Genomic DNA, 13,309 nt, shown 5'->3' on the forward strand with positions numbered 1-13,309 from the left:
AAGACGTCTGCGGACATGCTCAGTTCCTTAGCACAGAACAGGCAGTACTTCAGAACTCTGTTTCATTCCATACTCTGCTAAAGTGAGAGCAACAGAGAGAGAAGGAATAGTAATGTTTTCAGAAAAGGACCCCATTCCACCATCAATCCACCAAGGTTTTTCTACAATGCGCTGAAAGGTATCCACTTATCACGAAGAGAGGTGGAAAGGAAAAAAATTCTAAAGTTTGAAATAGGGAGGTGGACCAATACCACTATAGATGCTGCTGGCTGCACTGATAGTTCAGAACAGGTACCAGCAAACAGGTACTATTTGGGTAGCCTCCTTTGAAGCTGACTTACTTGTGAGTGTGTAGTTTGGGGAAAACAATGCTTGTCAATGCCCCTAGACTAACAGTCTAAAAGCAACTGTGTCCAGAGTGTAGAAAAGGATGGATGTGGTTGAGCAGCACTCTTTACTTTGATTCGAAAGGGCTATTTTCACTTCCACTGTGGCACCATTTGGAAGATCTGGGCTGTGTTTTCTCCTCCCTCCTCCGCCCACTGTAAGGGATCCTCTCCCTCCTGAGACTGGGAGCAGCAGCACCAGAAGGGGAGACCTAACTACTCGGATCTCTGCTTTCTCTGTTTAGCTAATCCCTGCGGCCTGGGGCAAGCCATTTTTGACACAGCTTCCTTAAAAGGCAATCACTTGGAAAAAGGCACCTGGCCCTCCCCCTTGACATTTGCATTGCTGAATTATCTATTCATATTTTCATTACTTTGTCTCTCCTGCAGCAATGCATCTGCTCGGACTCAATTGGCAACTCCAGCCTGCAGATGGGCACACCTTTAACAATGGGATAAGGACCGGCTTACCAGGAAACGATGATGTGGCAACAATGCCATCTGGAGGCAAAGGTGAGGTTACAGCTGCTGCTTGCCCTCTTGAGGTCACAGGAAAATTCCGAGCTCTCGCCAGCTGGTTCAGGTTTTCTAACCCAAATCTTGGAAGGTATGCAAAAAGGAAAAGAAAAGGGGGGAAAAAATCGTTGCCTTTCATAGGTGCCCCCGTTAAAAGCTGTTTGCTGTTCCTGTCTGTTAGCTGTGTTTGGCTGGATCACTCAGAGCTGGCGTGGTGCCTGCTCAGAGCAATGTGCATACCTATGCTATCTGCAGTAACTGGCATGGTCCAGAGCTACTTGAAAGCATCCCAAGGCCTGTGCAGAAACAGCAGCCACAGCAGCAGCTGGAGTGGCAGCAGCAGCAGCAGCAGGAGAAAGTCCTGCCTAATCAGAAGGCAGAGAGCAGCAGGCAGCACATGCCATCAGACTGGGTCTTTCTCCCAGGAGGAGAGATGCAGCCTCCCTGGGGAGGAAGCTGCCTGGCTTGGCATGAAAGAGAAAGGCTCAGAGCTGCTCTGCTTTGGGGGAGAATAGAAAGGAGTTTTGACAACTCGGCAACAAAGCTTCTCTTCTCAGAACAGTGAAGGGGACAATAGAAATGTTTATTGAAGAAATCAGGCAACTGTATCCTTGCAGGAAAAAAAAAATAAATAAAGTGCTAACAAGGTGCTAAGAAGGAGGAGAGAAAACAGAACCATGGGGTGGGGGTGGGGGAGACTGGAGCAAGTAAGACAGAGCAGCCAATGGAATGGTTAGCCAGGCTGGCACGCAGTGAGATATGCTCAATTCGGGATGGAAATCGCGAGGGAGAGATTGTATGAAAGGATTTCTCCAACATGCAAATTTCCATTCTGCCTTTTAGCATCTATAGCCACTTGACCCCCACATTTTGGAAACACCCTACAGGGATATTTCAAAGAAGGAAAAGGAAGCAGCATTTATTAGGCATCTATTGCATGCCAGGCTTAGCATTGTGTAACTTTAACAACTTTAAAGGAAGGAAAAATGTCTCTGAGAAGCTCGGGCCCAGAAGGTTAGAGGAACTTACCCAAATAGGTACAAATTTGGACTCCGAGTTGTGCCCTGTGTGTCTTTGGGCAGGAGGTTGGAGCTTTCCTTCAAGCAGTCATTTTCCACAGAGAAGATTCCAGAAATCATCTGCCCCCAGAGGTGCACATTAGTCATCCTGAGATGCTAATGCTGCTTCAATTATTCTCCCCAGAGCTGTCCTAATGCTTTGAGGATGACTTTTTTGTCTTTTTATCCAGTCTTTAAGAATCGCTGTACTCATCTGTCATAATCATAACACTAAATTACCTTTAAGTAAGCATGAAAAAGTTTTATCTGAGGATGAAATTATATGCTTTCCATTATCGGGTAAGTTAAACTAGACCTAAAACTGAAAAATATATTTTGCCTTAACTGACCATGTTCTGCCTTAACTGACCAAAAGCCCAGAGCCAAATGTATTGACCTCAGATTTGAAACCTGGTCCCCTCCAGTACTTGACACTGTCTGCTCCTTCAGTTTTCTCTAGGGCAATGGTTCTTAGCCATAGCATTTTTGCACCCCTAGAGGACATTTGGCAATGTCTAAAGACTATTTTGATTGTCACAGTTGGAGGGAGCATGGCAGGCATCTAGTGGATAGGGGTCAGAGATGCTGTTAAACAACCTATAATACACAGGACAGCCCCCTGTGATGAAGAATTATCTCCTTTCAAGATGACAGTAGTGCTGCCCTTGGAAACTCTGCTTTATGGGGTCTCCATCACGTTTTATCCATAAATGTCCTTTAATCTACAAGTCAGCACCTCATCCCTTCAGAAGAATGCAGAATACACATGTGAAATGAATATGCATATTCTATCATTGGGCACAGAGAAATTGTTTATATGTGTATGCATTCTGAAATTATATACCAATGCTTTTTGAGTAGTGTCCTTCATAAATGGGAATTTATTATCTCTACTGGCCTCCATAAATTAAGGTCAAGATCAAGCACTCCTCCCATTTGTGATAAGCCTCTATTTCTGCCTCTGCTCCCCACCAGCTTTTGCATTGCACACCCAGAGAACAAGTCTTAAGACTACAAGAGTTATGTGTCTCTAAATTAACAAATGAAGAAACACTTTCCATTGTGTCTTTGGAAAGACCAGAATTTTTCCCCTTATGTGCAACATGCTTTTGAAAATGTTGTTGTATAAGTCATATAACATTACTAGTTCAGATATTTTCCAAATAAGTTATGTGACAGACAAAATGTTGTTTTGTTGTTTTGTTTTGTTTTGTTTTGTTTTGTTTGAGACAGAGTCTCACTCTGTCACCCAGGCTGGAGTGCAGTGACGCAATCTTGACTCACTGCAACCTCCGCCTCCCCAGTTCAAGCGATTCTCCTGCCCCAGCCTCCAGAGTGGCTGGGACTACAGGTGCGTGCTGCCACGCCCGACTAATTTTTTGTATTTTAATGGAGATGGAGTTTCATCGTGTTGCCCACGCTGGTTGCGAACTCCTGAGTTCAGGCAATCCTCCTGCCTCAGCCTCCCAAAGTGCTAGGATTACAGGCATCGTACCCAGCAGAGACAGACAAAATGTTTGCCAAATCATTGTCCAGTGAATTTTATCAATAGACTACTCAAGAAAAAAGTGTGAGAATTTAAAATTGCTTAGAGATGAAATGAAATTTGAAACTTAAAAAGAGATCAGATCTCTTCTTAAGTTGTTTTAAGGTCTGACTTATAAAATGACTAAAATGTTTTCAATTTTCTCACCCATGCCTAATTCTTTGATCAAAAGTGACCTTAGGTTTGAATTTGTACACCCAGTGACCTCCCGGCTCCCCGCTCCCCAATTCTATACATTTAGATAACCTGAATCAATTCCAATTGACTACTTTTCCAGTGTTTCAAAGAGACAATCAAGATATATTGGCAATAAGTTAATTAAATAACACCCCCTCCTTTTTTTGGTATACGATATTCCTTCACTCCAATGTTTTAATCAAGATACACCACACATTGCCAAGGAGGATAATCTCATTAAGCAATTACTGGATAAGTATCCAGCAGAAGCAAATTAAAATGTAAGCAAAACACAGGCATGTGAGTCCCATTTAAGATGGCACATCGATAGAGATTTCATTACCTGGTCTTTAGGAGTATTTACATTCTTCAGGTTTGGGAACAAGTCTAATAGACAGGGCAGCCTACACACTCTGATATGTTAGTGGAAACAAAGCACTTGATTAATTAGTTGGGAGAGTACGTTCTTTGGTCTTTGCCTTTCCCTTTTCCATTTGTTGTTGTTCGAGCCTTATTTTTCTTTCTTCCGCTCTCCTTCAATTAAACCTTAACATGAATGGTTGTTGGCTTTCACATCAAGAAGAGGGAACACACAGTCTGCCAGAGTCACTCACCATCTTGTGTGTATTTCTATGTTAAAAGGAATGAACTCATACATCTTCATTACAAGGGCATGGAGAACTTTCTCTGTAGATCTGGGATTAGATAAGCCTTGAGAAAGACGATTCAATACAGTATTCTGACCTGGTCAGATAACATAAGGGAATTCAGTTTGATTGGCCAGGCCCAGGAAAAGTATACAAGAGATTTTAAAGGGCACATCATACGTACCCAATTTGTGCACAGATTTTAAGAAAGAATAAACTCTCAAGTATAGAACTGCATGGATCATTCTCAAAACCTATCACTCATTTTAGATTCAAGTTGCCCTCTATATCAGGGGTCAGCAAACTACATCTCATGGACCAAATCTGGCCAGCTGCCTGTTTTTATAAATCAAGTTTTAATGGAGCACCACCATGACTACTACCTGTTGTCTATGGCTACTTTCAGAATAAAATGGTGGAATTGAGTGGGTACAACAGAGACTATATGGCCCAAAAAGCCTAAAATATTCACCATCTGACCCTTTAAAAAAAAAAAAAAGTTTGATGACCACTCTGTATCATTCCCAATCCCATTTCCACTTTTCTAGAACTTTCCCTGTAACTATCCAAGTTATAGGAGACCAGAAGAGGAAGATCAAACTCCCAAAACATCACTTCTTCCTTCCTGACCAAGCCCTAGTTATAATATACTGTTGGTAAATTTGCATTGGAAGATGCTCTATAATATAGGATTTTGGAGCTGGTCTGGTGGATAAAAACACCAGCACCATCACTTAGCAACTGTATGACTGTAAGCGGGTCATTTGTTCTCTCCCAACCTCCAATTCCTCATCTGTGAAATGCAACTCCCTCATAAGCTTGCTGTCCATCATAAATGATGTGACCCTTGTAAAACACTGCATGTGGCATCAGGCATGTAATAAATGATCCACGAGTCTTAGTTGTTGTCACTGATGTCATCTTTACATCTCTCAGCTGGTCCATTTAACAAGTTTCCATGGCCTGTCACATCTTTTGAGAGGATATATTTTCCAAAGGTGAAGACCAACCAGGTGCAATGACTCATGCCTGTAATCCCAACACTTTGGGGTGCTAAAGTGACAGGATCACTTAAGGCCAGGAGGTCGAGACCAGCCTGGGCAACAAAGTGAGACCTCGTCTCTATTTTTAAAAATATAAAAATAGGCCGGGTGCAGTGGCTCACGCCTGTAATACCAGCACTTTGGGAAGCCGATCATGAGCTCAGGAGATCAAGACCATTCTGGCTAACATGGTGAGTCCCCATCTCTACTAAAAATAAAAAATAAAAATAAAAAAAATTAGCCAGGCGGGGTGGTAGGTGCCTATAGACCCAGGAGAGAGTCAGGAGACTGAGGCAGGAGAATGGCATGAACCCAGGAGGCGAAACTTGCAGTGAGCCGAGATCATGCCACTGCACTCCAGGCTAGGTGACAGAGCGAGACTCCGTATCAAAATATATATATATATACACATATACACACATACATATATGTGTGTGTGTATATATATAAAATAAAACTAAGGTGAAGACTGCCTTCAAAATATCAAGATAGACAATACCACTTCACCTTTTCCTTTACCTTCTAAGAATTAACCAAGCCCCAAATGAGGATTTCTTCCCAACAGTGGCTTGATGAGGTCAGCAGCAAGCAAGTCTTCCTATTCCAAAGGGCCAATGTGTACACCAAGTTGGCCCCCTGCACACTGCATTATTTGTCTCACTGCAGCTTGAGTTCCATCACTGCCAGCCTGTCTGTTTTAAGCCCTACCATTCTCGGTTTATAACTCAGCTGTAAACATTTATTTGTGCCTGGAGCACATTTCCTTCCTACCCTTTGAAAAAAAAATTAGAATTTCCAGATGGTATGCAAGTTGGAAAAAAATGGCAAAGACTGTTATTCTGTTTAGAAACATGTTTTTCTACACTTGCCCTTTCAGCAAAAACTTCATAATGATTTTTACTAGTTGGCTTAATGCATGGTACTAGGAGCCAGATTAGCAGGGAGGTTGGTAAATTCTTCCGCTGGCTCTCATCAGCCTCTCAATGAACACAGCCCAGGGTTTTGAAATGATCACTTCCCTATATGGGGCTTTTCCAAAGTCGGTGAAGTTCCCAGAAGGGCAAAGGGTCATTATGTTTGAGCCAAACACCCCATTACTGCACGTCTACTGGCAAATATACCAACATCCTAATTACCAACCCAACAACTCCCCTCCTTTAGGAGGCCATGCTGTTCTCCATTGTTGCGGATGGGTACAACTTACATGCACTTATACTGGTGGACTTTTGCTTTTGATTGCCATCCATAGCCCCATGCTAAATTGCATAGTTTCTGTTGTACATAGCATCATGGTGGCTTGACATGGGCATTAATAATGAAATCCAATTTCCCTTTCCGTCCATTTTCCCATATCTTCATTGGCCACACTTCTCTTTCTGAATTGACTTCTACACCCAGATATCTGGTCTGTGATCTCTAAGTATGCACCTCTGGTATACCTCTGATATACAGTTGGCCCTTCATACCCACAGGTATCCACAGATTCAACCAACCTCGGATTGAAAATATTTGGAATAATAATAATACAAAAAATGCAAATAAAAATGATAGTATAAGAACTATTTACATATCATTTACATTGTATTAGGTATTATAAGTAATCTAGAGATCATTTGAATTATAGAGGAGGATGTACATAGGTTATGTGAAAATACTACACTATTTTATATAAGGGGCTTGAGCATTTACAGATTTCGGTATCCACAGGCGTCCTGGAATCCATACCCTGTGGATACCAAGGGATGACTGTGGGCCTTAATGCAGTCAGCACAGGGGTGAGCCACATAGGTTTTAGTGTCTGTCAGTTGTGGGTTTTGATTACAGATCTACCAGTAAAAAGCTGTATGACCCTAAGTAAGTCACTTATCTTCCACGAACCTCAGTTCTCTCATCTGAAAAACAGGAAAAATTGTAAGAGTATCAGGAGATTACATGGTGATTAGCAGCCACTCAATAAATTTTAGCTACTGTCAATAACAGTAAACTAAACTAAATATTAATGCAGGAGCAAGTTCACCTGGAGAGTCATAGGTGTAAATACTTGTTAACATTCCCAGCGGCAAAGAGTTGACTATTTTTATCTAATGCAATGAATTGAAATTTCAAAAGATGTGAAAGCCACATGTAGTCCCAAGAGCTAAACATTTTCTAAAAGTCATTATTGTGTGATGTTGTGAACACCATCACAGAAGCAGTGACTTTCAGGATGGAATTACATTCCTGAAGTATAGCCAGCCAGCAGCAGGGTGAAGGCTGATGGGTTGCTGATGTCTCGGATGAGCTGTATTCTTGGGCAGTGAATCTAAGGTCCTTGGAAGAATCTTTTCACTTATCTGTTGGTTAAACGGAACCCTCAGATGGTTGTCCTGATTCCCAAATAAATGGAAACGAGGTGTAATGACTGTAGCAATATTCTGAATTCAATTTTATTTGCAATAGATAAAAATATGTGAGGCAGAATAATCTGCAAGGCAGATTTATGCCGAGGTGCCTCCGGAGTTCGGTTAAGTTAGGAAGTATTAATATGCGGCTTCATTTCCCTGGTATGACTATGAGTCCATTCCCTTTATCACTTGTTTGGGGAATAGTTTCGCTGTTTCTGTAAATGAATTATGGCAACATTTTCTGAAATGATTAGCTCCTAATGTGGCTATGGAAGGCTGTCGTTTTGCTCAACATCAGTCTTATTTCACTGGTTGAAATTTTAGTTACATGTTTCAGATATAGGTAATCGTTTCACATTTACATGAGCAATCTTCCGTGGAGTTATAGAGTTGGACTATCCTGTAAAATTGATCTAGAATGTTGCCTCTAAAAACCCAGAAATCTCATCTCTAAGCCAAAGATGAACTAGCCAGAACCATTGTATCTTACGCACATGCTTCTTAGGGCAAAATGATCATCATCTACACTTTTCATTGTGCAGCTCTTGGATAGACTGAAAGATTTGCCATGGAAGCCCCAGCTCTGGGAGACATGAACTGGACTGGGTCCTGCATGCCAGGATGCCAGGCCCAGTCATTGCCTAGAACCCAAGGATACCAGTGAGATCTCACAGAATGATTACAGGATGCTGTTTAATGCCTCTTCTCTTGATGCCCCTAATTCAATCTCAAAGTGTATTCACAGGACCCTGGACAACAGGCTGCCTAGATAAGAGATAATGGAAATACAACATACACCCCAACTCTGATGTTGACCAAAGAATACCTATGATTATAGTCAATGCTTGATAAATATTTATTGCATGGAAGTATGAATGTATGGCCCACCCAACATTGCTTAGGACATTTCTTAATCATTGTTAAGTAAATAAAATCTGGTTGCTTTTCAATAAAGCAGACTGCACAGGGTTGTCCATGTGAGAAGCAGCTAGACCACACACCAACAGCAGCAATTTGCAGAGAATGCACTGGTGATGCAGTTTTCTCTGATCATCGTATCTTAATACATGTGACCTGTTGTCTGCCCCTCCCAGTCTGCAGACGTACCGGCCACTCACTGTATATTGATTTCAGCTGCTCTGGAAAATGACTGCCAGTTTTATTAAGGCCCACTCCACCCATTGTCCCTCTTTCATCAATAGTGCCTACAGTAGGCAGCCTATGTTTTTTATTACGCCATCACAAATTTACCCCCCACCCATCCGAAAAAAAAGTAGTTACACCTGTTTTTAGGTAGCACCGCAACAGACAGGATAGAAAGATGCAGAAGTACCTACAAGTTAGGTACAACATGCAGAAGCACCCCAACATACAGATGAGTAGACGGACTCAGAGAGGGCTGGTGATTAGCCCAAAGGCACACAGCTGGTAGCTGTCAGAGCTGGGATTCAAACCCAGGCTGACTAGCTCCATGGGGCAACGTCGCCTCCTTAAGGCCTCAGAACTTTTCAATAGGAGGATATTCAGCTAGACCTTCAAATGTCTAGCTAAGCGTTAGACATTTGAAAATAAAGATAGAAATCTTAACTACTTTGTTTCCTTGTTGCCTGCCTCTCAGTGGTGTCAGGTGAGGGACTCACCATATTGGTGGTCCTGGAACAGCTGGTGTGACTCAGGGAAGCCCAGCTTCAAGTCCTCCTTCATGGGACTCAGCATGGCTTTGATGCTGCTCTCTTTGACCTTAGAGAACAACAGAGATCCATCCTCCTGGACATCGGCCCAGAAATTTGACCTCCAGGAATACAGTCACTGAGATGGTTCCCCATACTGTAGCTGTAGCAATTTACAGAAAAACACCTTTTATTTTTATCTCTTTGGAGGAAGTATTTGTACATTTTTCTCTTTTTCATTGTTTTTAAAATTACAAAAATTATACACACTCACTTTCAAGATTTTTTAAAAGTATATTTAAAAACTTTTCTTTTGCTATCATGAATATTTCTGTAACAACTGACAAATTTGAATAAGACCTGTAGATTATAGTTATGCATGGCAAAACAGTGTTTCAGTCAATGACTGGCCACACATTCAGCACTGGTCCCATAAGATTATAATGGGGCTAAAAAATTCCTATCACCTAGCAACATCTTAGCTGTCATAATGTTATAGTATAGTTACTTTTTTATTAATTTAGTGTAGCCTAAGTCTATAGTATTTACAAGGTCAAAAGTAGTGTACAGTAATGTCCTAGCCCTTCACATTCACTCACCGCTCACTCACTGACTTAACCAAAGCAACTTCCAGTCCTGCAAATTCCATTCATGGTATGTGTCCTATACAGGTGTACCATTCTTTTTTTTATCTCTCATACCATATTTTTTACTGTCTTTTCTATGTTTAGATACACAAGTACCACTGAGTTACAGTTGCCTGCAGTATTCAATATAGTAACATGCTGTACACGTTTATAACCTAGGAGCAGTAGGCTATACCATATAGCCTACGTATGTAATAAGCTACATCATCTAGGTTTGTGTGAGTATACTTACACAACTATGAAATTGCCTAAGAATGTACTCCTCAGAATGTATCCCTGTTGTTAAGTGACTCATGACTGTATATATATAGAGAGAGAAAGAAAGACTTCATGTAAAAATATATATATGTACATATATTTGAGTAAAAAGTGAAAACCCCTCTTTGCAAAAGTGTAATTCAGTTACACACCTGAAGAACTTAATTTGAAAGCAAACACTAGCTTGTTTAACAATATGGATATCTTCTGTTAAATAAATCAAGCTTGTGAAAGTGAAGTCACCTGTTAATCAACAAAGCCTAAAAGCTTTCTAATAATTCCTCCTCCCTCCTGCCAAACCCCTACCCTGTCCCCTCGCCACGCGCGCGCGCACTCACACACACACACACACACACTCGCACTTCTTCATAGCATATACCCAGCAGTGATCCTCCTGACCCACTCTAGAGACCACAATAGGCTAATGAGGAATGCCATTTAAGATATCTTTGGGTCCAAGCCACTCTTATATAGATATGGACATTGAGACTTTGAGTAATACACCTGCCTAAAACTAGCTAGATGCTTAGTAACAAGGATGGAACTTCAACAGAATCGTTCATTTACACCTGTTCCTTCCACAAACATTTCAAAGTCATTAAGTCATGACTAGGACTCTTGACTTTTGGTTCTTAATCTAAGGATTTTCTCCCTGTATCACACCTCTCCCAGTCTGTTTGTTTGTTGTAAGATTTTACACAAAAGGCAAATTAAGCATTTACTCATGACTCTTCAAAAGGATCCACAAGAAAAGTTCTTTCGATAGTAAATTTCATATAGAGCTTCCAAAAGGTTATTTTATTTAATAAATAAAATTCAGTTTACATGTAGTCAGGTTCTAACTGAGGTCTGAAGGGAGTCAATGAGAGAGTGGTGGGTAGCTGGAAGAGCACTCGAAGAATCATAGACAGTTTCAACACGGCTTTACTCTCTCTCTCCAGGCACGAGTGAGTCTGGGTGCGAGCCTGGGTGCAAGCTGTATGTACAGCATCAGCAGGGTAGTTATACCTTTTACAGGCAGCAGTAGCTCCCAGCCAAGCATGAGCTCACGTGAGTGGTTACCTAATGCACCTCATGTGGCATGATTACATAATAAGTGGAGCTGTGCGCCTGTGCTCCAAACTTGCTGAGTCATGCATGATAGGATGTATCCCTTGGCCTATTCTTGATGACAGCGTATCCATTTTCCTTACGCATGTAGATTTTCAAAGTAAAGCTTTGTTAAGGCTCTCACTTTACCCTGTCATCACAGGGGTTTGGTTACAATACCCCACCAGATGAGTTTGTATAGTTTGATCCAGTTCAATAAGCATTTATAGATCACTTACAGTTGCCAGGTGCAAAGCTTAGAGAACCTAGAGATGAATCTGCATCTCTGCCTGACCTCAGGGAGCACAGTATCCAGAGACAGAGACTTAGGCAGGCATGCAAAATCAAGTACAATACCTAACAACAGCTGCTGTGGGCAGCAGAAAAGCATAATTGCTATAGAAACACAAAGAAAACAATTTGTCTGGCTGAGGAGAGTGGTTGGGGTGGTGTTGTAAAGGAACGTACAGCTTTAGTGTGAAGGTGCACTTGACCTGAACCAGGCCATGACTCCCAGTTTTAAGCTTGTTCCCATAAATGAGTCTATTCCAGAAGAATTAGACTCTTGATAGAGAGCTAGATATATACAAATAGACACATAGACATTCATGTATATTACATGTGAACACACTCTTTTTTGTCTTTTAGAGAATTCCTTACTCTGCAAAGAAAGCCACATGCTTTCCCACATAGTTTTGCATCCTTTTTTTCATTCCATGTAAGAACTTAGCAATTATTGCACTATTATTTCATGCTGGGCACTATACTAATCTCTCTTTTGTGTACTTCTACTTGTCACACCCTCTAAGGCAGTTAGAACTATTGTTCCCATTTTACAGAAAAAGCTACTGGAAATCCAGAGAGTTTAAGCAAATTGCTAGAGGTCACACAACATGAAAGAAGCAGAGCCAGGATTCAAACCCAGTTCTGTCTGACTTCTGACTTCTGACTTCTGTCATCCCCGAGGTGCACTCCTTTATTTAGTGAATGAGATGAGGAAGGGAGGATCTAAAACCCTAGGGGGCACTGTGACTACTGAGAAGTAGCCTGTGCTGGCTGGTAGTGGGAGCTAATTTACTCAGTGTCCTGAAGCTAGGGTGTCGTAAAGGAAGAGGACCTCACTGCTATAAGAACCGAAGCTTTGGGGCTCCTTGTCTGAATTTTCCAGAACAGCTGCTCTCTGGAGACAAGCTCCCTTGCACATCTCCAGCATCTGCATCTGGCTTGACATCACGATCCATTTAGGTTTCCACAGTAGATTAGAACACTCGTGGGTGCTGATTTCCTGCCTCTTTTTCAGATCCTGTCATTAACCAGCAATGCCGGAAAGCCCAACAGACATAAAGGAAAGCCCAGCTTATTAAGTTAAAGATGAATCATGTTTTTAAAGTTTTCTTTTTGTATTTATAAAGCATTTCTTTAACTTGTTGCCATGCTGATTGCTGGGGTTTCTTTTGGTACCTAGCAGAGACCCATACACTCTTCTTCCGCAGGCGGCTCTCTTACTATGTCCCTTCCTTACCAGCTCCTTTTTATTATATCCCTTCCCCAAGGAAGGGGTGTCAAATGCAGCATTTTAAAGTAAAATTTAGTTTCCAGTGTATACTAATGAGAGCTCCTGCTCAACTTGTTGTGATAACAAGTGTTTCGCCCTGGACATGCCATTATTTCAGCAAAACCCCCAAATAAACAACACCCAGTTTAGGCTTAGGACTTTACAGGTAACAATACTTATTTTGTGCCAGAAATTATTCTAAGAACTTTACACAGCCTAAACTCAGTAAAACCTTATAACAATCCTGTGAAATAAATAGTGTCCCATCTATACACATGAGGACACCGAAGCACAGCAAGATACACTTAGCCGGTATCAAAGTTAGGATTTGAA

At 41.4% G+C, this 13,309-nt stretch overlaps 1 protein-coding gene across 15 annotated transcripts in view; it reads left to right on the forward strand.

Moving 5' to 3' along the window:
* Positions 1 to 13,309, forward strand: part of TENM2 (teneurin transmembrane protein 2) — a 1,286,794-nt gene that overhangs the window by 1,066,773 nt on the left and 206,712 nt on the right. For 13 of the 15 annotated variants that reach the window (XM_045395034.3, XM_045395036.3, XM_005558468.5 and 10 more), the window contains one exon: positions 777 to 899. The exons of the other annotated variants lie outside the window; for them this stretch is intronic. In XM_045395034.3, coding sequence (XP_045250969.1) covers positions 777 to 899 — 123 coding nt within the window. The remainder of the gene's footprint in view (positions 1 to 776; positions 900 to 13,309) is intronic. 15 annotated transcript variants of the gene reach the window in all.

The sequence above is a fragment of the Macaca fascicularis genome, chromosome 6 (assembly GCF_037993035.2).
Source record: "Macaca fascicularis isolate 582-1 chromosome 6, T2T-MFA8v1.1".
Classification (NCBI taxonomy): domain Eukaryota; kingdom Metazoa; phylum Chordata; class Mammalia; order Primates; family Cercopithecidae; genus Macaca; species Macaca fascicularis.